This window comes from Leptodactylus fuscus, chromosome 1 (genome assembly GCF_031893055.1).
Source record: "Leptodactylus fuscus isolate aLepFus1 chromosome 1, aLepFus1.hap2, whole genome shotgun sequence".
Classification (NCBI taxonomy): Eukaryota; Metazoa; Chordata; class Amphibia; order Anura; family Leptodactylidae; genus Leptodactylus; species Leptodactylus fuscus.
Window position 1 is genome coordinate 228672573 of NC_134265.1, and position 26403 is coordinate 228698975.

The 26403-nt window shown below is 40.4% G+C and overlaps 1 protein-coding gene across 1 annotated transcript in view; it reads left to right on the top strand.

The window, feature by feature from the left end:
• The window catches only part of BMP3 (bone morphogenetic protein 3), a 45907-nt gene that overhangs the window by 8888 nt on the left and 10616 nt on the right, over positions 1 to 26403 (top strand). The window contains exon 3 of the mRNA XM_075283896.1: positions 25318 to 26216. Within this exon, the coding sequence (XP_075139997.1) occupies positions 25318 to 26216 (899 nt within the window). The remainder of the gene's footprint in view (positions 1 to 25317; positions 26217 to 26403) is intronic.

Here is a 26403-nt window from a genome sequence, read left to right on the forward strand (position 1 = left end):
ACTCGCTTATGAGAGATGGAATACTCCGATACTCGCTCAGACCTCAATTTGTGGTTATAGTTTTCAATTTAGATGTGGATGATTTCCACTTCTTGTCCCATCTTGTGGCTCTCAATTGTTTTCAGCAGGCAAAACCACAATTTTCACAATACTCTGAGAACTACATGTTAAAGTTAAAGCTAAAGTTGAAGACCACTGTTCTACAGCATAACTTTGATATAGCATATTGTGACACATTGGTATATACAATGCTCATTGTACTACTGAACTAATTGGGAAATCTACCTCTAAACTTTGCTCCATTGACTTCAGTGGAAAATAAAATATTGCGTATATTTTATACAATATATAAAAGATATATGTGGCAATTCTTCAGTGCTTTTCATATGCCAAATGAATAGGAGGCAGTCAGAAACAATATCAAAAACCGGACGGAACACAGAAAAAAAAACATTCTTAAAAAATCAGATGTATTTCCTTTGAAATGTAGGTCATTATCAGCCATGGATTATACCCCTCAATTTGACCATACCCTTTTACATGAATACCATACTCCAGGCTATCAGTAATTCTAGTGCATATGGGTATTTGTAGTCGCAAATCTACCGCAGTCAGGAACTTGTAGAATTAGGGTTGGTTCACATCTGAATTCAGTGGCGTAACTACTGGTGTAGCAGGGGTTCCCGGGACCCCAGAGTATAATAATTGTTCATGGGTGTCCACAGTGGGACATAATAGTGTGTGTAGGGGCCACAATGGGGCATAATACTGTGTGTAGGGGGTCACTATGTGGCATAATACTGTGTGCAGGGGCCACTATGGGGCATAATACTGTATACAGGGGCCACTGTGGGGCATAATACTGTATACAGGGGCCACTGTGGGGCATAATACTGTATACAGGGGCCACTGTGGGGCATAATAGTTTGTGCAGGTGTCATTATGGGGCATAATAGAGAGCGCAGGAATGGGGGGGGGTCGGTCAAGGTCTTCGGCGGGCTTCGGTCGGGGGGGCCCATGTCAAAAGTTCGCCAGCCGTTCCTAGTTTCGCCACTGTCTGCATTTGTATTCCATCCGTGGGAGTCCACGTGGGGACCCCCCCAAACAGAATGCCAGATGCAATTGCAAGCACTGTGCAGTAAAAGCACACGGATCCCTTTAGACTATAATGGGGTCCGTGTGCCTGCCACCAGATCTCCGCACAGAACATGCGGACAGGAAAGTACTTCACAATCTACTTTCCTGTCTGCATGATTTATGCAGGCAGCGCGCGGCAAGCACACAGACCCCGTTATAGTCTATGGGGTCCATGTGCTTTTACTGCACAGCGCTTGCGATTGCGTTTAATATTCCGTTCGGGGATCACCATGCGGACTGTCCCGGACGGAATACCATTGCAGAAGTGAACGAGAGGTAACTCACACCAGATTTCTGACCTCGCTTATCGTAAATCTGATGGACTGAGGCTCCAGCCCACCTAGATTCCTAAACTGCTATTTTGTACATGAAGAATAGCACAGTTTTTGGTCATTTTATAACTTCTATATGCCATATTTTACCAGTTTTCTCCACTCTAGTAGTAGTAGCAATGGGCAACCTCTGGTTTTTCATGGCCATTTTTACCCACATTTGTCTGAATGTAGGCTGAGTTACTCTGATTCTCTTTCAAGATCTTAATATCTATAAGATCCTATAGATCTTGCAGCCCAAGAAAATGCTAATAGCTATCTATCCACTATGGAAAACTTGAAGTATATTATGTGTGTTCATCCTGGAGAATCTGTGTATAAAATGCTCATGATCTCACCTTAGTCATGGAGATTCCTGTCCTAACTGTACTTGTAACAGTACAAATTTGTTGCTTAGATTATTTAGAAATTGTACCCAAATTAGATGTGTGTGAATAAACTTGTTTTATTCTGGATTCAACATAGTATATAAAGAACAGATTTGTATACAATCCAGGATTAATGGATCTTCGCACACAATGACAGAATTAGCTTCTGTATTTGCCATTGTGTGCAGCTGCTGTCTCATGTATATATGTGTTTTCTAATAAAAAACATACATTTTTCAAACAGATTTTAGATAAATAATTGGTGTTTAGATACGGCTATGTAAACTCATTTGTAACACCAATGTCCTGCTTGAATAGGCTTTATGACTGAGCTGAAACATTGCGGTCTGAGTGGATAAAAACACTTTGGGAGAATATTTATCATGAAGGGAATTTTTAAAGTTAGTTTGCCTGCAATCTGCATTAGTTTAATGTGTAGCAAATTTAGCTAATGTTTGATCGATAAAACTAAAAGCTTATTCATGCGTCCACATTTTGCAGACATGTGATATCCATGTTCTTGTGCTTGTTCATGTGCTGTCTGTGAAGGATTCACTTAACCCTTCCTTTTTTATCCAAAGTATTTCTATATTTGTCAATGTCTGGGTTTGTGAAGAATGAGTGACATACGTATGCTGTCCATTTTCTTTCACAGACCCATGGATATGCATTGGTATGATCTATCCATGATGCATTCGCATCTGGAATACGTGAGTCTATGAATGGATACATCAAAATTACTGTAAATGGGGATGTGTGAATAAGCCCCAACATTTCTCATGTAAGAGATTACTTCATTTTCTATTCCACCCATTCACTGAAGTGATATTGTGATTATGTGTGTTTCTGAGTATTTTTTTTTTTCTAAAAGTATCAGTTGGTGAACCTGGTAGAGACCCCAAGTTGTGGAAGAGATGCTTTTTTTATTGCAGATTTTGCTGCAGTGTTTTGAGTCAAATGAAAAGTGGCTTGAAATGAAAGGGAAATATATAGGAAGTACTTATACTTTTCCCTTTTGCGAAATCCACTCCTAGCTACGGCTTGAAAAAAATCCCACAGCAAAGTCTGCAACAAAAAAAAATAGAAAATGTCACCACATTTTTGGGTAAATTGAGCCCTATTTTGCAATTTTTTATGCCAGAATTCTGCAGTGCTGGAAGTGATAAATCTTCCCTGCCTTTTCCTTGCAAATTATTGACAGAAGAATTTCATGGTATGAGTCCTGGGGATAGCAAGCTGATTTCTCTTTATACTGTGCTGCTATCTTTACGGTCCCTGAAGTTACATCTCTGAATATTGTATATGTATTAGAATACAACAGTGCACCCTGTTTGCAGGGTGACTGTGAGGGAATGTGAGTATGACATATTCAGAAACAGAATATTTTTCTCTAACTAACCATTATGGCAGTTTTTTGGGATTCAAATGTAGTGACAGATTCCCTTTAATGGTGTATGGAATATCTTGTTTAAAGAGGACTTTTCACCAACTGGGGCACATGTAGTTTTATATACCACTAGAAAGCCGAAAGCGCGTTGAATTCAGTGCACTATCGGCCTTCACGTTCTGTGCCTCGGTGAAGAGCTATCAGTGCTGGTACCATAGCCCTTCACTGTCAGAATGGCGTTTCTGACAGTCAGTCAGGAACGCCCTTCCTCACAGCAGCATCTATAGCGTTGCACTGTGAGAGCAGTGAGGAACGCCACATCCCCTCCTGATAGTACTCGACTAGACAAGTACAGGGGGGGGGGGTTCCTCACTGCTCAGTGTGTTGGGCAGTAAGCAATGGCCCCTCTCACAGTACAGCGCAATAGAGGCTGCTGTGAGGAAGGGCATTCCTGACTGACTGTCAGAAACGCCCTCCTGACAGTGAAGAGCTACGGTACCGGCAATGATAGCTTTTCTCTGGGGGCACACAATGGAAAAGCCGATGAATTCAGTGCACTGTCAGCTTTCTAGCAGTGTATTACATCGCATTTGCCCCAGGTGGTGAAAAGTCCTCTTTAAGATGTTCAAAAATCATTAAAGGAATTGTGAAATCAAATACTTATTTCCCCTATCCACACCCCAGCAATTTGGACAGTGGGGGCTCATACATTCTTTGGAAAACCACATATCAAGAAGGATCCGCAACATCTTGGGTACGTATAAAATTTAACCTTTAATCCATGAATTAAAAATTAGCCCCGATGGGCAAACAAACAAAATAACTAATACATAGTACAGTGCAGAAAAAAGTCAGAAAGGTGGATAAAAAACCGCAACTAACGCGTTTCGGGGTCCTTAAAGCCCCTTAATCATAGTGCACTATGATTAAGGGGCTTTAAGGACCCCGAAACGCGTTAGTTGCAGTTTTTTATCCACCTTTCTGACTTTTTTCTGCACTGTACTATGTATTAGTTATTTTGTTTGTTTGCCCATCGGGGCTAATTTTTAATTCATGGATTAAAGGTTAAATTTTATACGTACCCAAGATGTTGCGGATCCTTCTTGATATGTGGTTTTCCAAAGAATTTTGAAGCTCCTAGGAGTCAGGAGACAGGGTCGTGCACCTGGGACGTCTATTTCAGGGTGAGCTAACCTCTTGCATTTTTTCTTTTCTGATACATTCTCCTGAATGTTTCTTGTTAATAAGCTATAGGTGTGTTGGAGTAACTAGCATTGCATTAATTTCTGTTGTCAGGACAGAGATCACCATTAGCTCCATAGAAATATATGGAGTTCTGGTCATACAAGGGAACCAATGTATAATTTACAAAGAGCATTATAAACTTTAGTCTCCCATTCTCTTTATCTTTGGGGTTTCCAGTAGTTGAACCTCTATCGATCTGCCACGTATCCCCAAAAATGAGGGTAGGGAATAATTGCCTTTGTGGCACAACACCTTTATTGTTATATGAAACCTTCTAACTTATGCATATTTTTAAGGTCAGACACATACACTAAGATAAAGCTAAGTAAACATCCTTATTCACATATGATTCCTCATGAACACAATATCTGTACTATAGTGATATAATTAGTATAAAGCAAAGCATTAGGCAGCTGTGGTACAGAAACCAGCATAACCAGTCAGAATATATGTTATGTAGTTCATGGGATTGGGGAGCATCAAAGAAAAGAACAAGCTGTGTGTATGGTCTACTATTATCCAGGTCTCAGAAGCTGATACCAGATGAGCAAAAGTCACTGCTTACCTGAAAACTACTCATTCTTATGTGTTATTTATGTTATTATACCACTTCTCTCCTGTTTTGTGTATCCATTTCTGTTTCTTTACTCGACTTGTTATATCATTCCTGATGAGACCTAAGTTGTCTCAAAAACTTGTAACCTTTTTTATTTCAGTTATCCTTTAGACATCATATTCACAAGACTGCCATTTTGTTTCCCTTATTGAGAGTAATAAGACATTTTTTGGAATAAAGCATTGCATCTTTCTAATTCTTTTATTTACAATGACGGAACTTACGGACACTGATGTCAGCAATTCACGTCCACTGCTGACTTTTTAATATGCAGTCAAATTGGGTAGTGAAAGACAGCTGACCAGTATATCCAGTATATCATTGTGTCCTGTATGGATAACCCCATTTTAGAGCCACCCTAGAGCATCTAAGACATTGTCAACCTGGTTCCTCTACCCCAATCACTTGGCAGTGATTTGCTGCAACGGTCAGATGTTGCCAATATTAGGGTGACAACATGTGATTGCTGAGGGCAGAGACGTGCTGCAATGGTCACATGCTGTAAGCCTGATATCACCACTGCAGGTAGGTACACAAAGCATAGGCAGTGGACAAGAACAATGGAGCCGAAACAGCCGGGTTGTACTATTACTTTATTTTTGTTTTAATAGGTTGCCCACATAAAAAAAACCCAAAAACTTAAACCTAGGAAATCCCTTTAAATGCTTATTGCACAGTGTGTAATGGAATAAATTATCTACCATCCATCTGGCCTTGTGCAAATGGAAGCATTTGGAGACTATTGAAGCGTAAATATGAATTTGCAAGAAAAAAATAATAAAGCTAATTTATCCATTGATGTTAAGCAGATGATCTAAATTATAATCTCCCTGGTTATTACTGTTTATTATAAATCATAAAAGTTGAATTTATGTGGAAAATTACGAGATGACTGTATCCTGACAGCATTGGCAAACCTGCAATGAAATAGTTGAGGTTTTTAAAACTTATATGATATTTATGATGGATCTTCATTGGGTTGCATTATAGTCCATGGATCATAACTACATATTGTGTTGATATCAAATACCCAGAGTAATGCTTTGATAATATGAGACAGAAGGAAATAGCTCTTTGATCGTGTTGTCGCCATGCACACTACCACTACTAAAGGCTGTCCATTAGATCACATTGTGACCCAAAGGATTAAAGGGGTTGTCCCACAAAATAAAGTGAAAAGGACCTTTCGCAGCCAGGCAGAAATTGAGTGGGACTGGGTAGGACTGGTTACTGTCAGCGTTCCTACTCACTTCAAAGATAACCATTCACTTCAATGGGAGAGCCAAAGATAGCTGAATGCTTTACTATGACTATAGCTGATGCTCCCATTGAAATGAAAGGGAGCAAAAACCATCACCAATCCTGACCCCATTCAACCTAGCTGTGGTCAAGTTCAATGCGCAGTGCAAGAAGGTTCCTTTTCATTAAACTTTGTGGGACAATGAAGGAGTTACAGCATGATGTGATGGTATTTGGTCACACGACGCCAGAGTACAAAAAGACTGTAGACTGATCTTGCAAATCTCCACAAATATGGTTATGGATACAAACCATGGATATATACCAGTGGCATCAAATTAAGTTTCAGCTATAAGCGACCACCTAAGGGTGCATTCACACTGAGTAAACGCTAGCTTATTCTGAACGTAAAACACGTTCAGAATAAGCGGCGTCTAAAGCAGCTCCATTCATTTCTATGGGAGCGGGGATACGAGCGCTCCCCATAGAAATGAATGGGCTGCTTCTTTCACTCCGTGCAGTCCCATTGAAGTGAATGGGGAGTGCCGGCATATACGGCAAGCTCTGCTCATGCCGGAGCGTACACGCCGGCACTCCCCATTCACTTCAATGGGACTGCACGGAGTGAAAGAAGCAGCCCATTCATTTCTATGGGGAGCGCTCGTATCCCCGCTCCCATAGAAATGAATGGAGCTGCTTTAGACGCCGCTTATTCTGAACGTGTTTTACGTTCAGAATAAGCTAGCGTTTACTCAGTGTGAATGCACCCTTACATTGGGAAACATCACTTTAAAAGGAAAGATTTATAAAGTGTAAGGTTCTGACCACAAATTGTCATCACTTTAATGAAATAGGGATATAAATGAAAGATCATAAAACACATAGCATGGCTTGGAAGACACATGCTGCTTGTTGAACCCTTCCTTGACCCTATTGACCCATGACAACCAAGTGTTCAGAATTTGACAACCAAGGATTTCTGTAAAGCTTGTGGTGCACAGGAATTTTTAGACTGCTAAAGTAGCAGATTTTGGACCATTTGCTGTTGGCTAGTCGTTCATATAACTATGTACATGTTCATCCTATGCAGCCAACCTCAACTAAAGTCTGTCAGAACCAGAATCTGTTGTGTTGAGCTTTTCCTGCCATGATCTGTTGTGTATGTGTATTTGTACTACTAGCACACACCCACAGAGTGTTCATCATTTCCTTCATTCGGCACTTCATTAGCATTAAACAACTTTCTGTGGAAAATTAATTGTTAAACATTTTTGCACTTGTCAGAATCCCAGACATGGCTTCCTTATACTGTAGTTGCCATGTTATCTTAAGATACTTTTTGTACTTATCTTCTGGTACGGTTTTTCTTGCGTTGCTTTCCACAGAGAGTCCAAAGAGGTTTTCTATGCAAACTTTCTGCTTCCATTACAGCTATAGGGAAACCAGCAGCGTTTCCATAGGTATGATTGACAGGCTGCAATTTCCAAAACAGTTCTAGTGAATCCCATTCACTTTGCAGGGATTGTAAAATGCTACATTTTTTCCATGACAAAACGTGGGGCCCCAGCCTAACACAGTCCTGGTAATTAGAATGTTTGCTTTAATAGGTGTCTGATAAGTGAGACCTCCACCATCACAAGAATGGGGATCCCCTGAATGAAACAGGGTCTGAGCATGCACACCGCCATTCCATTCAACTCATTGGGACTGTCAGAGATATGAGTCCTATGGAGTCCTATGGAGATAAATAGAGCAGCAATGCTTGACCTCAGGTCTTTTCAGATGAGGAGACATGTGATCAATGTTTGCATGATCAATTGCAGTTCTAGTGGTTCTGCAAGCAATATCATAACAGAAGTTCACACCAAGGAACTTGCTGCAAATTTGTTTTCAATGGGAGGCAGAGATCTCAGCAGAATGCTGAAAAAAATGTTCGTCCTACTTGAATTTACTGCGGATGCCTCAGATTATGTAAACTGAAAGCTGTGAAGGAATACTGATCCCTTGCATTGGCATCCCATCATGGGTAGCCCGTGGGTAGGCTGGAAAACAGTGACGGAAAAATGAAGAGGAATTTCTCTTCAATTTCCTCCATGTGAACTTGCCCTTAGAGAGCATGAGGTATTTAAATATTGTTCTAAACAGCTTAGACTTGGCCATGTCATTATTTGTGGGGGCTCCAGTGGTTGTACCCTTAAGGATCAGATGCTTGCCACCTATTTTGTGGATGAGTGATACAGTGGCTTGCAAAAGTATTCATACCCCAACTTTTTCACATTTTGTCACCTTATAACCACAAACTTAATATGTATTTTGTTGAGAATGTAAGTGACAGACCAACCCAAAGTATCAGATAATTGATAAAGTGGAATGAAAATGATAGATGATTTTCAATTTTTTTTACCTCCTCCCATATCAGTATGTCTTTGAAGTGTGGGAGGAAACTCATGCAAATACGAGGAGAACATACAAACTCCTTGCAGATGTTGTCCGTGGTTGAATTCGAACTCAAGACTCCAGTGCTGCAAGGTTAACCACTGAGCCACCGTGCCATCATGATTTTCAAAATTTTAATAAAATTAAAATATGTAACGTGCAAGTATTCAGCAAACTGTATCAATACTTTGTAGAGCCACCATTCACTGCAATTACAGCTGCAACTCTTTTGGGGTATGTCTCTAGCAGCTTTGTGCATAGAGTTTTTCTGGCCATTCGTCTTTACAAAATAACTCAAGCACAGCCAGACTGGATGCAGAGCATCTGTAAACAGCAACTTTCATGTCTTGCTACAGATGCTCAATGGGATTTAGGTCTGGACTTTGATTGGGCCATTCTAACACATGAATATTCTTTAATTCTTCTCCACAACTTTATCTCTGACCTGTCTGTTGAGTCCCTTGGTCTTCATGATGCTGTTTGTTCACTAGTGTTCTCTAACAAACCACTGAGGCCTTCACAGAACAGGTGTACTTATACTGAGACTAAATTACACACAGCTGGACTCTATTAACTAATTAAGTGACTTCTGAGGGCAATTGTGCGCACTGGATTTTATTTAGGGGCATCAGAGTATAGGGGGCTGAATATTTTGGCACGTCGCACTTTTCAGATTTTTATTTGATTAAAATCTTGAAAACCATGTATCGTTTTCGTTCCACTTCACAATTATCTGTTACTTTATGTTGGTCTATCATGTAAAATCTCAGTAAAATACATTTAAGTTTGTGGTTGTAAGGTGACAAAATGGGAAAAAGTTCAAGAGGTATGAATAATTTTGCAAGCCACTATATTTTCTCTAATGATGTATATTGTGTCATTTGCTCTCACACTGACAGGTATAGCTATAAAGTTATTTAACACACTATTTACCTTTTAACAATGAAATTATAAAGGAGAGGAACTTTGAATGGTGGGTCTCTATTTTTTGTATCCACTCCAGGTTTTGGCATCAAAAACTGCTTCATCAAAACCTGAGAGTGTGTCCTTATCCTTATATGGTTGGCAATTGTTAGCCAGAGTGAAGGAGAAGGAAAACCTGTGGAGTTACTGTTGTTTTGTTGGAAATCTTCAGGTGTCTCTGTGTAAAGAACTCACATATATTATGTATGCAGATGATCACTCAAAACACGCAAGAAAAAATGTAGACAAAGGAGCAATTTTCCTGTACTTATTTGGCCAATCCTCTTATCATATGCGGTGCATCAGTTCAACAGTCTACAAAATTTTTGTTCGTTGCACTACACTGTTATACTTATATTGGAGTGTCAAACATGCAAGATATTATTATATTCTATGATGTTACAAGGCCACACGCTGCAAGAGACGTAACAATAACAACATTCAAGTTTTGTCTATGCCATGCAAAATATTTCTCAAACATTTAGTGATATCTCTTATATTTATGTAATGCAGCACATGAGCCAAATACAGAAACACTGATAAATCAGACTTTTGATAGAAATGTGGATAGTGCAAGTTAGGAAAAGTCTGTATTTTCCCTCCCCATCCAACTTCTACCTGAGTAATGTTACCAATTTGGTACATTTAGGCAATTAGTATATCTGGAGTCTAAGGTTATTGTAAAGGAAAGGTGGCTATGGTGGATCTTCTACAGTCATCCCGCACTAGCTTTATAAATACATGAGTATTACCATGCAAGGGAGGACTCTTAAGTACTTTAGCACATTACAACCATTACAGCAGTAAGTGTACAGCATGTTGGCTCAGTGGTTAGCACTGCAGCCTTGCAGCACTGGAGTCCTAGGTTCAAATCCTGGCAAGGGCAACATCTGCAAGGAGTTTGTATGTTCTCCCCATGTTTGCGTTGGTTTCCTCCCGCACACCAAAGACATACTGATAGAGAATGTGAGCCCTATATGGGACAGTGATTGGCAATATCTGTAAAGCACTGCGGAATATAATGGTGCTATATAAGTAAGCATAATAATTGCTATTGAGTCAGGGACAGGTTTGGCTGGAGTAGAAGTAGTAAAAAAGTTATATAATTATACACATTTATCAATATTGCATCATTAACTAGATTTATATTTGGTTGCATGAACAAGTGGTCACCACGAGTTGTGCTATAGAAAAATAGAGGAGTTAGAGTCACTGGTTTGGTCTTCTGACTCCTCAGCCCTTTTGTAGGCTAGTTTGTAAGTGTAAAACATGGTGACTGATACCTCTACAGGGTTAAACAGTATTAGTTACAGAAAAAGGATTTGTTTTTTTCTATCTACCACTTTTGTCCATGCTTGTGATGAAACTGTCACGCATTTCACTTGCTTCAGGAAACCTTAGTTTAGAGATGAGCGAGTACTGTTCGGACCAGCCGATCCGAACAGCACGCTCGCATAGAAATGAATGGATGTAGCCGGCACGCGGGGGGCTAAGCGGCCGGCCGCCGTCAAAGCGGAAGTACCAGGTGCATCCATTCATTTCTATGGAGCGTGCTGTTCGGATCGCTGATCCAAACAGTACTCGCTCATCTCTATTTATAATCATTAAGTTTTATGTAATGTAAGGTCCTTTAATAAAGGGGTTGTTTCACTAGTGACAGTTATCCCCTGCCCACTGAATAGGTGATGTTTCACATTGGCGAAGGTCTGACTGCTGAAATCCCCAAGAATTTCTGGGAATTTCTCTGAGGAATTTCTGTAGCTGTCTGCCTGAATGAAGCAATGGACACTCATGTCTGCTGTGCTTAATTCAAGTCTATGGGACTGCTAGAGATAGCCAGGTAAATAACTATTGGCTTTCTCAAGGTAGGTTGACTATATATATATATATATATATATATATATATATATATATATATATATATATATAGTTAGAATAGACCACAGCAGAGATTATGGGTGTTCTAGAACCCATCTATCTTAGACTCAGCTGACAACTGCACATTGTACAAAGCTGGAAGCAGACGGCTCTGTACACTGTGTACTGGCCATACCACACTCATTCAGCTCAGTGCATGGTCTGACCAGGGTCATGTTGTGGACACACATCATATGAGCAGGATTGCCTGGCCTCTCTACTCCATCTAGAAGATTTTCCCCAATTCTGCAAACATTGTGGGACAAAATGTCATCTGTTGTAACCCATTTCACTAGAAACAGAGGAGGTGATAAGTTAATTTCATTTCATTAGTCTTTATAAGTTGTCTTAGAACAAGTTCAATATGACCTACAGTTAGACTAAAACCAAAGAAAATTCTTGAGGACAGTGGTGTAACTAAAGTCTTGTGGACCCTGGAGCAATCTTTTGTCCAGGGCCCCCTCTCCTCATCTTAATAGTAATAGTCACAGGTGCTAAGGAGTTTAATCAACCTTAGTGTGGTTAGGGTAATCTGTGGGTCTCCTTGGTTTCTGGACCAGATGGAAGCTGCAATATCAGTACTGATACCAGTGTTTAGGGGCTCCTAAGGCTCCCGGGTGACTGCACCCTCTGCACCTCCTGAAGTTACGCCCCTGCCTGAGCAATATAAAAGACAGAGACTGAAATAATGAGATGTGAAATTAATATCAGCAGTAAAGCTGTTGTTCATTCATTGTTTGACTCTAGGCAATGGAAAGTTTAGTCATAACAGGAAAACTTTCTAACAGATCATTTTGCAATCAGATATTTTTTGTTTACAACCTACTGATCATGCACTTTAGTGTCTGAATGGGGAATACTTGTAGAAATATATGTAATGTCCTTTGTCTAATCTGCATTGAAAACACTGACTTGAAAAAAGATATTCACACTATTTTCTCTTGATTCACATTTGACCCACTAAACCTGTTTCTTTACTTGTTTTTATCTGGTATTACTTATGGTTTTATACATAGTGCTTTCTTCTTCCTTGTTCCCTGGAAGTTACCTACAAAGCATTCAATCACGCAGTGTGCAGCAGTCTGTTGTACACCAAGTACTATGTCCTGTGACATAGGGATCAAACAAAAAGTCTGAAGTATCAAAGACTGTTCACAGGTTGCCTATTATATTGCAGTTAGCCCAATTTATTCAGTTTAGGTAAACTGTAATGCCAAACACAAATCATTGACAAATGTGACACTTTTGGATTTGCCCTTTAAGGTAATAGAGACTGTGAGCAAAGTAACCAACAGATATTGCCAACAGATATTACAGAGAGCCTTCATGATGTTTGTGAGCACCACATGTTCTCTACTCTTTCTTTTAATAAAGACATCATACAAGCACAATAATGAACGTGACATCCTATGACCCATTTTCGCCATTACTTAATGAAATGCACCTCGAAGACTCCTGGCACTAGTTTAGTGAGCTAAAGTCAACACATTAATATGTATTATTTAATGAAATGGTTGTGCCCAGTTCTTTTGTTATATTTTGATCAGAACATTTTTTTAAAACTTCACGACTTCAGTGATTATTCTGAAGAATAGAGTCATTTTCTAAGAATTTGCTCGAAAAGCAGGGCTTGAAGAGACCATCCTCAGTTGTCATCCTGTTTCTTTTACCTGCAGAGCTGAACTACCCCTTTGACCTATCAGGTGGTTACACTATACATATTCTCCCCTATTGGGTTCAGTTTCTCTTACATTATTTCCATTGTCTGACAGCGAAGTACCCATAATTCATACCCACTGGGACATTGGCCTTTGTTTAAAATAATAGGAGAGCATGAATATTATTATTTCTTCATATGAAAGTTTCTTATGTCTCACCATCACATATCAATATTACAGAGTTTAATCTATGTACAGTTTGGCAGTGTTTCCATGTGTCTTTGAATTGTGTTATCAGTATGGCAATGTATCCATGTGTCCTTTTATTACAGTTTCCATGTATCCTTGCAGTGTGTACAGTGTGGCATTGTTTTCATCTTTGTAGGGTATGTATACAGTGTTTCCAGGTGTCCTTGTAGTGTGTATGCATTGTGGTTTTCATGTATATTCTAACACTTTTATCAGTTTATTCTGGAAAATGTTGATCCTGTAGATGATAGTTTTTGGTAACTACTATTTTCAAGAGAAACTAGAAAAAAACACTAAGGGTGCATTCACAAGGAAGAAAATGGTGAGGAATTTGGTTTGGAATTTCAGCGCTGAAAAAAAAAAGCCTCCCATTGACTTTAATGGGTTACATTGAAGTCAATGGGAGGCTTTTTTTTCAGTGTTGAAATTACACATCAAATTCCTCACCATTTTCCTGCATGTGAATGGACCCTAAAACTAATGATTATGAGTAAAATACTCAGTGTCATTGCCATAGTATTGGAGTATTGGCAGTTTAGTGACCTACAACTTTAAGAGTAACTTCCTTTAATATAGATATGGTAAGAAGAAAAGAACCAGGGTTATCCTGCCTGTAATCCCTTTATGGGAACACATGCCACATCAACATTGTGTTGGTGGAGTGGTAATTGGCACAATTTGAAGGGAAATTTGTGGCACACAATCATTGTGCCTGCAATTTTAAAAAGTTATAAATGCGTTTAGAAAAAATCACAAAAAAGACCCCTTTGTGGATGCACGTGCAGCACCAAGTAGTGCGTGATAGCTATGTACTGTCCCTGCCCATAAGTGCTTCTCCATGTATTGATGGTGATGTGCGCTTTTCCCCACAATGAGGAGCCCACATGGTGATATGGTATTCTCCATCAAGATATACCCCATCAAGAATGTATGCTGCCATCAGTCAGAGAAACGCAGTGGATTCTATTAAGTGGCCTGGCAGCAACTGTACCCTCAGTAACTTGTTCAGGTGGTAGTTAAAGTTGCAGACCAGTCAGATGGGTGCAGATTGCTGTTTGCTGGACACACATTATGGATAATGATTAGAGATGAGCGAACACTGTTCGGAACAGCTGTTCCGAACAGCATGCTCACAGCACATTCCCATAGAAATGAATGGAAGCGGCCGGCACGCGGGGGGTTAAGCGGCCAGCCGCCGGCAAAGTCTGCGTGCCAGGTGCTTCCATTCATTTCTATGGGAGCATGCTGTTCGGATCGGCTGCTCCGAACAGTGTTCACTCATCTTTAATAATGATCGATATTGGTGTGGAGGAGGAGAAGTAGATAGAGGTAATAATGACGATGACCATGTTCTAGGTGTAGGTTTGACCTGAATACAAAGATCATCATAGGATGAAGGAATAGAACATTCTGCTCACTTGGTACCTCTGCCAATTCTATTTTGCCAAATGATCTGGTGACGCCATTTCATGCACATAGTATAGAGAGACCTAGTTCCTACACGTATTCCTGCACGCCCATAGCTAATTAACTACTTGCAGATACTGCACCTTGTTATCGATTTGTCATTTGGTGCACAATGACAAATGTACAAAATGTACAAAAAAGATTCCATAGGGAGATGACTGAACATAGCTGTTCTCGCCAAAATCAGCAGCAGTGGAAACATGTCTGCCAGTGACCCCACCACCCCAGGTTGCCTTAAATCTTCCCCAGGAAGGTCTTTTGGACATTGAAGCTGCATTATTTCTGAGGAAGTATGAAAACACTTTGGCTACTGGTGGGGCTGTCAAGACCATAAGTAGTGTTGCCATTGCCATCTGCATTCTTATTGTAAGTACTTGCACAAGTGTTTCCCTCTTCCCCTCATTTTGCCCTGCCCTGTTTTTTTTTTTCACAGTCATTTTACTACACAATGCTTAATTATAATAGTCATTACAGCAATTCTGACATATAACACAAATCCCAAACTAACTCCACAATTACTGTAATGCCTTGTGTTGCAGCTTACAGCACCCTATATAGTGCGTAAGACGTTGGCCCTGTAAGGTGTCCATCTACCACTGTCTGTTGGCTGAGAGGCTATCAGCTGATGTCAGGTAATGCTAGAACATCACAGGCTGAGTCCCACACAAGTGTCCCTTCTGTATGTCCTGCTTCAATATGTGCCAGCGGGTATTATATTCAGTCTGAGACAAATTGGCATTTGTTTGGTTTCATTACAAAAGGAATAATTTGGAATATTCGGGTTGAACCCGGGTGTGACTAATTGATTTATCCAGGTCTAGTAGTGTGTTGTATGTTGTTGATCTGTTTTTCAAAGAAAAAAAGATCCATTTATTTGTTAATTTTCCTATACTTTACACTGGGTCCAGAATAAAAAAAAAAACATAACTGGCCTCTGTGTGTTGTCTGTGATTTCCACATACTCTTAGACTAGAAGGGAGCCTTGTGGGTAAAACACACCAAAATAGAATATTCTTTTGAAAAAAATGGGTATCTGCATGCACCCATTAAAATCATTGGTTGTGTATGCAGTCCATACCTTAATCCACACCTTAATGGAAATTACACAGTGGTTCAGTGGTTAGCACTTTAGCACTGGAGTCCTGGGTTCGAATCCTGCCATGGACAACATCTGCTAGGAGTGTTTATTTTCTACCTGTGTTTGGAGTGTGGGAGGAAACCATAGACCCCCACAAAAATATACTGATAGGTAATGTAGATTGTGAGTCCTATACAGGACAGTGAGTGACAATATCTGTAAAGCGCTGCGGAATATGATGGCGCTATACAAGAAAGCATAATAAATAAATCTGCAAAACTCAGCTTGGTGACTAGGGCATAATCCTTACTTTTGTTGTTAGTACGTAATTTAGGATAGCGGCAAAGCAGCAGTACACATTAAGCTGCCCTGTATACGGATGTATCATATGTAACTATTCGAGACTGCACCCAGATAATGAAACTATAATTTTCTCTTCACAAACATTCACTTTGACACTTGTGAGGGAGTTCAGCTCTTTAAAGGTACATGTAAATCCAAGCCAGGCAGGCTCCATTTCCTGAAGTCATTTCCTTTTGAGATATCCTTTTAACTCTGTAAATCAGCAGACAAAGGGTCATAATGGGGATTATTAGAATTATTTTAGGAGTGGCGTATTCTTTGTTTTTACTGACACCCTTTGATAGTTTGTCACTTTAGAGGAAATGCTCTACAGGTTCTGGGTAGTTCTTTTTTTTAGTTTACTTTCTATTAAATATTTCAATATCATCAAATAGATTATATGAATGTCCTGTAGCAAGATCTGCACAATTTGACATTTGCTAAAACAATTGCCCTTTCATGGGAATAGCATGTTAGCCACGACACTTCTCTTATTTATGATCATCTGAAGACTGAATTTACCTTTATAAGGCAAACCACAATGCACATGTGAACATGGCCTAAAAGAGAGGGAGGGTTCGGTAGGCTGTAAATTTTGTGAAGCCGGCAGCATTGTTAGGTGAAGTGAATGACAAAAGTATCTTCTCTTGTGTCAGAACAGAAAAGCATCTGAAAACTGGGTCTGAAAGGCTGAAGAGCAAACCATAAGAGGCAGCGGGAAATATAGACTCCATCTCCAGCCAGAAATGAAAACCGTACTGTAAGCTCTACCTGTCCTATTACCTGTAGCTATACCTCTTTCTGAATTTTAATTCAGAGACAGGAAGCTTTGATTGTGCTACAAAACATGGCGGATTATGACACCTCAGAGTCAATGAACTGTGGTAGTAAACTATGACTTCTCTGTCTTCAGAATCTTCAGAAGTGTATGGATTTTAGGCAGGGGCGTAACTATCGGGGTATCAGCAGTAGCAGCTGCCACAGGGCCTGGGACATTAAGGGGCCCGGTGACAGCCGCTACCGCAGAGTTTTTTTTTTTTTTTTTTTTTTTAATAGACCGTTACAGGCCCTATTTACTTACCTCTCCTGGCTTCAGGCAGGCTTCGAGCCTTCTTGAATGATGTCCCTGACATCACATGACCGGGGCCTGTGTCCTTATGTGTTGTGACGCAGGACCTGGGTCATGTGACATCTCGTATGTCATTGAAAATGGCCGACATCAGCAGGGAGTGCAGCGGGTCTCCGATTATTTTACTATGGGGTCTGAAAACCCCCCAGAGTATACTATGTCCACAATGGGTCATAATACTGTGTGTGCAGAGGCCGTTATGGGGCATAATGGTGTGTGCAGGGGCCAATATGGGGCATCATACAGTGTGCAGAGGCCAGTATGAGAATGCGGGGGGGTCAGTCGGGGTCTTCAGTGTTGGTTGGGGGTCCCATGTCAAAAGTTCACCATGGGGTCCCACCATTCCTAGTTACACCAGTGATTGCAGGTATATGAACATTTCACACAGAAGCTATTAAACACAGGTTTTGTGCAGGATTTTTTCTTTACTGTTTTGACTGCTAAAAATTGGGGTGTATTCACACACTGATTTTTTGTTTGTTTTTTTCCCATTAATTTTATACAAATGATGACAAAAAAAACCTCACAAATTATACCTATTCATTTTATTATGTATATCTTATACAGAAACCACCTGCTGCTCATGCATTACTAGTCCCATCAAGGCTCTTCCTGTAGTAAGATAAATAATGTAATAGTAACGTTGTAAGATTGAGGCTAAGGCCCCAGTGGACGATTTGCAGCTATAAAGCACTGCAGGAAAAACTGCGGCGGGAATGTATTGCGGTTCTTCCCGCAGCGCTTTGAACAGAAGGTTCGCGGAGTGTTCCTCTGTGGACTTTCTGTTACAATTATATCTACAGGAAAGCCGCTGACTTTTCCATAGATATAATTGACATGCTGCGATTTCCAAAACAGTGCCGGTATTGGAAATAGGAGCGTGTCCACACTGCGGTTTTAATTGCAAAGTGGGCACAGGATTCGCATGAATCCTATCCACTTTTCAATCACTGTAAAACGTCATGATTTTTCCTGTAGCATTTCTGCCACAGTCAAATTGTAGCGTATCCGGCCCCTGAGGCCCCGGCCTAAAGTTTGTTCTGTTCCCTTAAAAAAGTTGAACAAAATATAATGTACTTAAAAGTAAGCTCTGTTCCCATCAGTATCCTATGTGGCCCATTTGAGGCCAAATGATTGCTTCACAACTAGCTTCACAAAAAAGAATACACTATTTGAGGCCAGAGCCCCACGTGGTCGCGGCGTAAAATGCAGCATTTTGCAATCCTTGCAATGTGCACGGAATTCCAGGTAATCCCATCAACATATTGTGGAAAATATGTGCAGGGACACTCAACGTTTTCCAAAACCGCCTTGCTTTTGGAAATAACAGCATGTCTATTATGCATACAGAAACGCTTGCGGTTTCCCTATAGTTATACCCTGTTTCCCCCGAAAATAAGACAGTCTCTTATAATTAATTATCTAACGAAATATATGACCTTTCTTATTTTCGGGGGATGTCTTATGCAGCGGCTGGAGTGGGGAACAATCGGCAGTCATGCTGATGCTTCCTTAGCGGAGCGCCGGCATGACTGCCGGTTGTATGTGATCCAGAAGGTGAAGGGGGGGGGGGGGGTCCTATTTTCGGGAAAACAGGGTGATAGAAGCAGAAAGTCTATGGAAGAAACCTCTGCAGACTTTCTGTGAAAAGCGTTGTGGGAAAAACCGCAATGCGTTGTCTCTTTTGCTGCGGCCTGCTTTGTGGGACCTTAGCCTAAAGCAGTTTCAGTAAAGCTGAAAGGATTGAAATCAAATATTCTAATAATATTTTTGCTTGGTGTTCATTTACTTATCACATAGAATGTTACGGATGCTATTTTTCCCAATTTAATAAGTTTATCTAGTAACAAGTCTAACAACACTTTCCTCGTAGAGATGAGCGTGTAGTATTTGATCGAATACCTCCCCGCCATAGGTATGCGTGTAAGCGGCCGAACATCAGGGGGTTAAGTGCATCGAATATTCGATGCGTTTACATACCTCCCAGCTTTTGAAGAACCGTAGCGTGCCACGGCAAATTTAGCCCCACCCACTTTTGTGTTGACTCCGCCCACTCATTAATACAGTCACCCATAAATTATATGTTCCCCCTCTATCTCTCCCCCAGTTTCATATACACCCTTCATCTGCCCCCAGTTTCATGTCCCCCCTTCATCTCTGTCCCCAGATTCATGTCCCCCCATCTCTTCCCCAGATTCATGTCCTCTCCATCTCTGCCCCCAGATTCATATCCCCCCATCTTTGCCCCCAGATTCATGTCCCCACATCTCTGCCCCCAGATTCATGTCCCCCCATCTCTGCCTCCAGATTCATGTCCCCCCATCTCTGCCTCCAGATTCATGTCCCCTCCATCTCTGCCCCCAGATTCATGTCCCCCCATCTCTGCCTCCAGATTCATGCCCCCCCATCACTGCCCCCAGATTCATGTCCCCCCATGTCTGCCCCCAGATTCATGTCCTCTCCATCTCTGCCCCCAGATTCATGTCCTCTCCATCTCTGCCCCCAGATTCATGTCCCCTCCATCTCTGCCCCCAGATTCATGTCCCCCCATCTCTGCCTCCAGATTCATGCCCCCCCATCTCTGCCCCCAGATTCATGTCCTCTCCATCTCTGCCCCCAGATTCATGTCCCCACATCTCTGTCCCCAGTGTCATGCCGTCCTCTCCTTCATCTGCCCCCATTTTCACGTTCCACCTCCACATTAAACTTACCTTCTCCTCGTTCCCCCGCTGCACTCTGAGCGCCTCTCTCTCTCAGTGGCGCACAGTTGTAGACGCGATGTGACGTAATCACATCGCGTCTACAAGCCAGTAGCCGGCGGCAGCGGCGAAGCGAGGAGCTGACCTGTGTCAGCTCCTTGCTTCAGCTGCGTATGTGTTCAACTCAGATCTGCGTCCTCTGGACGCAGATCTGAGTTGAAATCAGGACATACCTTCCTCCAACGGGGACCGCGAGACATGTCACCGGAATCGTGAATGTCCCGTGGAAATCGGGACGGTTGGGAGGCATGCGTTTAACCCCTTGGTGTTTGGCCGCTTACACGCATACCTATGGCGGGGAGGTATTTGATCGAATACTACTCGCTCATCTCTATTTCCTCGCTCTTGTTAAAGTAAGAAGTTGTGGCATGTTGTCAATACCTTTTCACATTAAAGAAAAACTCCAGACCCCTTCCAGATTTTCTACTTAAGAGATATAGATGGCTGTTGGGCTCAGAACATGAAATAGTTTGAATAGAGATAGACAGTACTACCTATGCTGTAGAGTTAACCGATTGCAATGGAGAGGAGACAGAGAGGCACTACTGTCCATGTTGCAAAATTTAAAGGGTGAAACATGGAAGCAGCACTATATGTTGTGCATAGTGCACTGAGTAGTTCAGGGAGGCAGTGAAATATGTGTCTATAGAACTTACTAGGAGACAAATGGAGGAAGGACAATCTATGTAATTTACTGGGGGAAACAGGGAAGTGCATTATCTTTGTCTATAAAGGCAGACACATTCAGACAATACTATCTGTGTCTTAAGTACTGTATATGGATATGGATGAGCTATTCTTTCTGCAGCAGTAAGGTGAACATTATAATATAGCATTATATTATTATTATTATATTATTACAAGACAATTAATAAAGCATTAAAAACACAGCAATACTGTTTAGCTATGGATTGTGGTATAAATGGCATGAAGGTCTTTGAAGTGAATTGGGGTCTTCTCTATATTCAGATTTTGCCTTTTTGATACAGTTTAACTCTTTTTTATTATTATTATTATTATTATTATTATTATTTATTATTCGGTAAATGATTCATTACTTATAAAAAAAAGTTCAAATTTGCAATTTTCAAAATAGTTCCAAACTTCTTTTTTTTATCGTGTGTGCTAAATACATAGGACTCTCACAGAAGCTTATGGGCTCAATATAAAATTAGTTAATGAAATAGTATTTTTGCTGGTGCAGTCTCTGGTAATGTTTTAGAATATAGCACCACCTACTGGCCTTCATTATATTGTCTTGTTTTACAAACTCCCCACTAAATCACTATGTTAGATTACCCTGTGAGTCTCTGTAAAAAAAAATCCTATGAGCTGAATACTCACATTTCTGCTAATATAGCTAATATTGTAATCGTCGAGTCGTAGCAAACAGTAAAACAATGTAATATCTGAAGATAACACTAGTAACATCCAGCCAAGTAAATGTAATACTAGCCTTAAAATGGTTAAAGGGATTGTCTCACCAAAGACAACACATATGTCCATAGTTTCTTACAGAAGCATACTATTTGATGCTATAGGAAGTTCTTTGCACAGTGACATATAGAGCAACAGTGGAGAGTCCTTAGACTACAATATGTTCCCAAGGTGCGGATGTGATGTTGCAGAAACCATACAAGCGTGCAAGTTGGCATGGATTTCCAATTAGGTGTTAGTTAAACAACAGAGCATGACCACTATTAGCAGCAGTGTGTGACCGCAGCCTTAGGATCCATTGTTTTGGTAGTTGAACAGAGAACAATGCCAGTATGAACAAAGCCTTACCAATTGACTGTTGTTTATTTACATCTATTTCTCCAAATATAAAATTATAATAATAAATAAGATAGCAACTATGCAATGTTATTTTTATTTTTAACAAATATTACATGATTGTTATGATAGCTATCCCATACGCAGGGTAATAAGGGAAAGTATAGCATATACCGTGTATATATGGGGGTTACCATCACAGGTGATTTATGTTTTTAGCATGGTTCTTTATTGTGTAGACTCAGAGCTGATGACTACTTCTCCATATTAGTGACACCTCTTCAGTAAATCTTCCTATTGTAGAGATTACTTCATAATTCCTATTCCTGCTTCATAGATTTTCCTAACGTTGTGACAGTTTATTCTGTAATGTATTATATTTGAGGATGAACACCCAAATGAAAGGTACATGTAATGTGATTATTAACCATTGGGTACATGGTGTGTCTGAATGAAATACTAAACCTGCTTCTCATATTCTTTGGTCAGTTTCCAGTCCAGACTGAATGTACACACATGCTGTACTTTACTTATACTTTCCACAGAGCTCCGTTTTACAGCTCTCCAGTGTTTCTTAGCATGAGAGTCCGTGTTTCTGCCAGTTTTGCCAGTGTGGGCGCAGTCACAGCTCAAGAAGGGAACTTAGCAAGATGGTTAAAAAAGTGTTTTCTCTTTGTATTGGACTTGTATCCATGGACTTTCACAGTTAGGGAAAATATCGTATGTGATGGCTTTTCAGACAGTTGCCTCAGAAGTTATAGAAACTAAAGCAGTAAATGGAACACTTCTGACCATTGTATTTTTCTGAAATTTAGAAAGGTTTAGAAAGGTTTTTATTGAAGGTTTTGTCAGAATACTGAAAAGGGTCATTATTAATAATAAAAATGTGACACTCAGCATTATTATCTGTATTTTAGCCCCTTGGAGTTTTCCTTCAGCTTCTACATGAAAGCTTATATTTGATGACCCCTTATTGCTTACCTACTGGTCATCGTCATAGGGTAGTTCATATGGATAGGTTTATGGACAGGTTTTCAATATTAGATTGGTTGAGGATCGACTCTCAGTGCTTATTTAAAGGGGCAGCAGAACAAAATCAGGTTTTTCAGGTCCTTTCCTGTTTTCCTTTCTTTATAAAGCAACAATGGAACAAAACAATGTCAATTCTAATAGTATCAAGTGTTTTGCTGTTAACTGTAAATCGAAGAATCTCTAAAAGTAATTTAAGAATATATGAGAATCACATAAACTATGAAAGCTATACTAGCTAGCTCATATTTTTCAAGTGATTTGCTATGGAAATCCATGGAAGGTATTACTTAAATCTTCATTCCTTAAAATGTGTTCATATAGTGAGCAAGCTGGTTTCAACAATACAGGAATTTGTCATGCCTATAATATGTCCTGTTGATGCCATAATATATAGATATATGTTTGATGACAGGGTATTCAGTGGGTGTAACTGACTCTTGCCATTCAATATTATTTAGGCCCGGTTCACATCTGCGTACTGGTTTCCATTCGGGAAGTCCGATTGCCCCCCCCCCGAGCGGAAACCCATAAGCATAAAAAAGCAGTTACCTGAGGAAATCCACGGACCACATAGACTATAAAGGGGTCTGTGTGGTATCTGCACGGTTTTTGCTTAAAAAGAAAATAGAGCTGCTTGCAGGACTTTTCTCTCTGCATATTTCATGTGGATAGAAGAACGGAATGGCCCAAACACAGATGTGAACTAGGCAGTCCTTTTAACATACAGAATGCAGATCTGAGTTGTGTCTGAACTGTAGATTAATAGTTAAAATAAAATAAAATATCCCAAATTTAATAAAGGGATCCTATCATTGGATACCTTTTTTACTGACTAACACACAGGAATAGCCTTAAGAAAGGCTATTCTTCTCTTACTTTCAGATATGTTCTCTGCGCCACCGTTTAGTAGAAATCCAGGTTTTCTTCTGTATGAGTTCTCTCACAGCACTTGGGCCAGTCCTCGGCACTCAAACAGCACTGGGGGCGTCCCCGATGCTGCGAGAAAAATCTCCAGCGACACCTCTATCTTCTTCTGGAACTCCCTCTCCCTGTGTCTTCTTCCATCCTGTGGTTCAATTCTCCAGGCATGCACAATCGGCTTTGCCATCAAGCCTCAGGCAGATTGCGCATGCCCCACGACCACAAGAAAATGGCCTCTTACACCAGCTTATTGTGTAAGCGGCAGCTATTATCTTGTGGCCATGGGGCTTGTGCAGTCGGCTTTGCCTGAGGCCTAATGGCAGAGTCAACTGTGCATTGCCTAGAGGATTGAACCACAGGACAAAAGAAGACACAGGGAGAGGCCGTTCCATAAGAGGATAGAGGTGTCACTGGAGAGTTCTCTCGCAGCATTGGGGATGCCCTCAGTGCTGTTTGAGTGCTGGGACTTCCCCCAGTGCTGTGAGAGAACTCATTTGCATACCAAAGAAAACCCAGATTTCTACCAAATGGCGTTGCGGAGAAGACATCTGAAGGTAGGAGAAGAATAGCCTTTCTTAAGGCTATTCCTACGTGTTAGACAGAAAAAAATGGTATCCAATGATAGGATCTGTTTAAAGGAGTTTCACAATCTCAGGGTTTTACTTTCCTCTTGTCTCCTCTCCCCTCCACAGGGTTTTATCTGACCTCCTGTATCATCTGCTTACCACAGGGATTTACCTGCCTTCTCCTTTTCACTTCCTGGTTTTTAGCTAGGACAGTATCACACTCCATGCTTATTCTAAACTGCACATTATTTCTCGATTTACATACAGAAATAGTAGAGGGATCTATCAAGAAACTATTGCAGCTCTTATAAAGGTTCAGCAGCTGAGAGTACTTTGCAAAGAAAGAGAAGAGAATATAGGAGGCCAAGAGAAGGGACTGAGTCATCAGTCTGACCAGAAAGGTGGTCTGTAACCTAGGCAATGAACTATAAATGCTGAGGAAGCCTACTGAACATTATCTGACAAATGGAGATAGATTAAGATAGATCATGATAGATAAAGGAAAGTATTGGGTAAAACTCTTCAGTTAGCTTAAACTACATGTTTGAATACCATCCTGGAGACAGGAATACCCTTTAAGTGAATGTGGAATACATTTTATTCAGATCCAAACAAGTATTCATGAATTTGCTAACAATACAATGCCTAGGATTATGATGGATACTGTGTAAATAACTAAATCTTTTTTTTTCATGCTTTTTAGGAGATGCAGATGATGTCACTCACAACATTTTCAATTTGACCTCACTCACATCTTCAGAAAACATTCTCTCAGCTACATTCCATTATTATCTTTGGGATACACTAAACAGTAGCTTCAAATGTCCACATTCTCCATCATGCTCTCGTCTGGGATATCAAAAGAATGAAATATCCATAGGCTTTACAGTGTCCAGTTTCACGTCACAGGAGAACCAGACAAAAGTGTTGGGTCACTTTTTTATAAACATTTCATCACCCTACCGTGACATTCCATCTTGGCAGTGGAAGGACATTACTCATATTCTACGTGAGGCCAAGCAGAATGGAGAGACTGTTATTAGAATCAACGTGACCATTGATACTCCAACTCCACATCGGAAGCATTTGCTAAGGCATAAGCCTTACATCTTAGTATATGCTAATGATTCAGCCATTTCCGAACCAGATAGTGTTGTTTCCAACTTGCATGGACCACATAGTCCTAATGTTCATAAAACTCACCATAAGGCAGGACTTTTTGAACACAGAAGTCGACGTTCAACTGATATTCTTTTACCATTACAAAACAATGAGCTACCAGGAGCCGAGTATCAATATAACGTAGATGAAGAGCGTTGGGAGGAGAAAAAACCCTACAAAACACTTCATGCTAAGGCAGCTGAGAAAGGGAAATCTAAGAAGAAATTAAGAAAAAGTGGCCGACAAAAAAGTCAGACACTGCAGTTTGATGAACAAACCCTGAAAAAAGCAAGAAGAAAGCAATGGAATGAGCCACGAAATTGTGCACGCCGGTACCTAAAGGTAGACTTTGCAGACATCGGCTGGAGCGAATGGATTATTTCCCCTAAATCCTTTGATGCTTATTATTGCTCAGGTGCATGCCAGTTCCCGATGCCAAAGGTATTGTAAATATTTTAATAGTAATTTTACACTGGCTTTTATATCATCATATATTTTCACACAGAGCTGGGCAGGAAAGTGCATCTCTTTTTTATGAACTGTACATCTTTTTTTTTTTTTTTTTTAATCAATAAAATATTCCAGCTGTTTTATTAGGAAGCCCAATGAAGCCGTAAATAAGTAATAT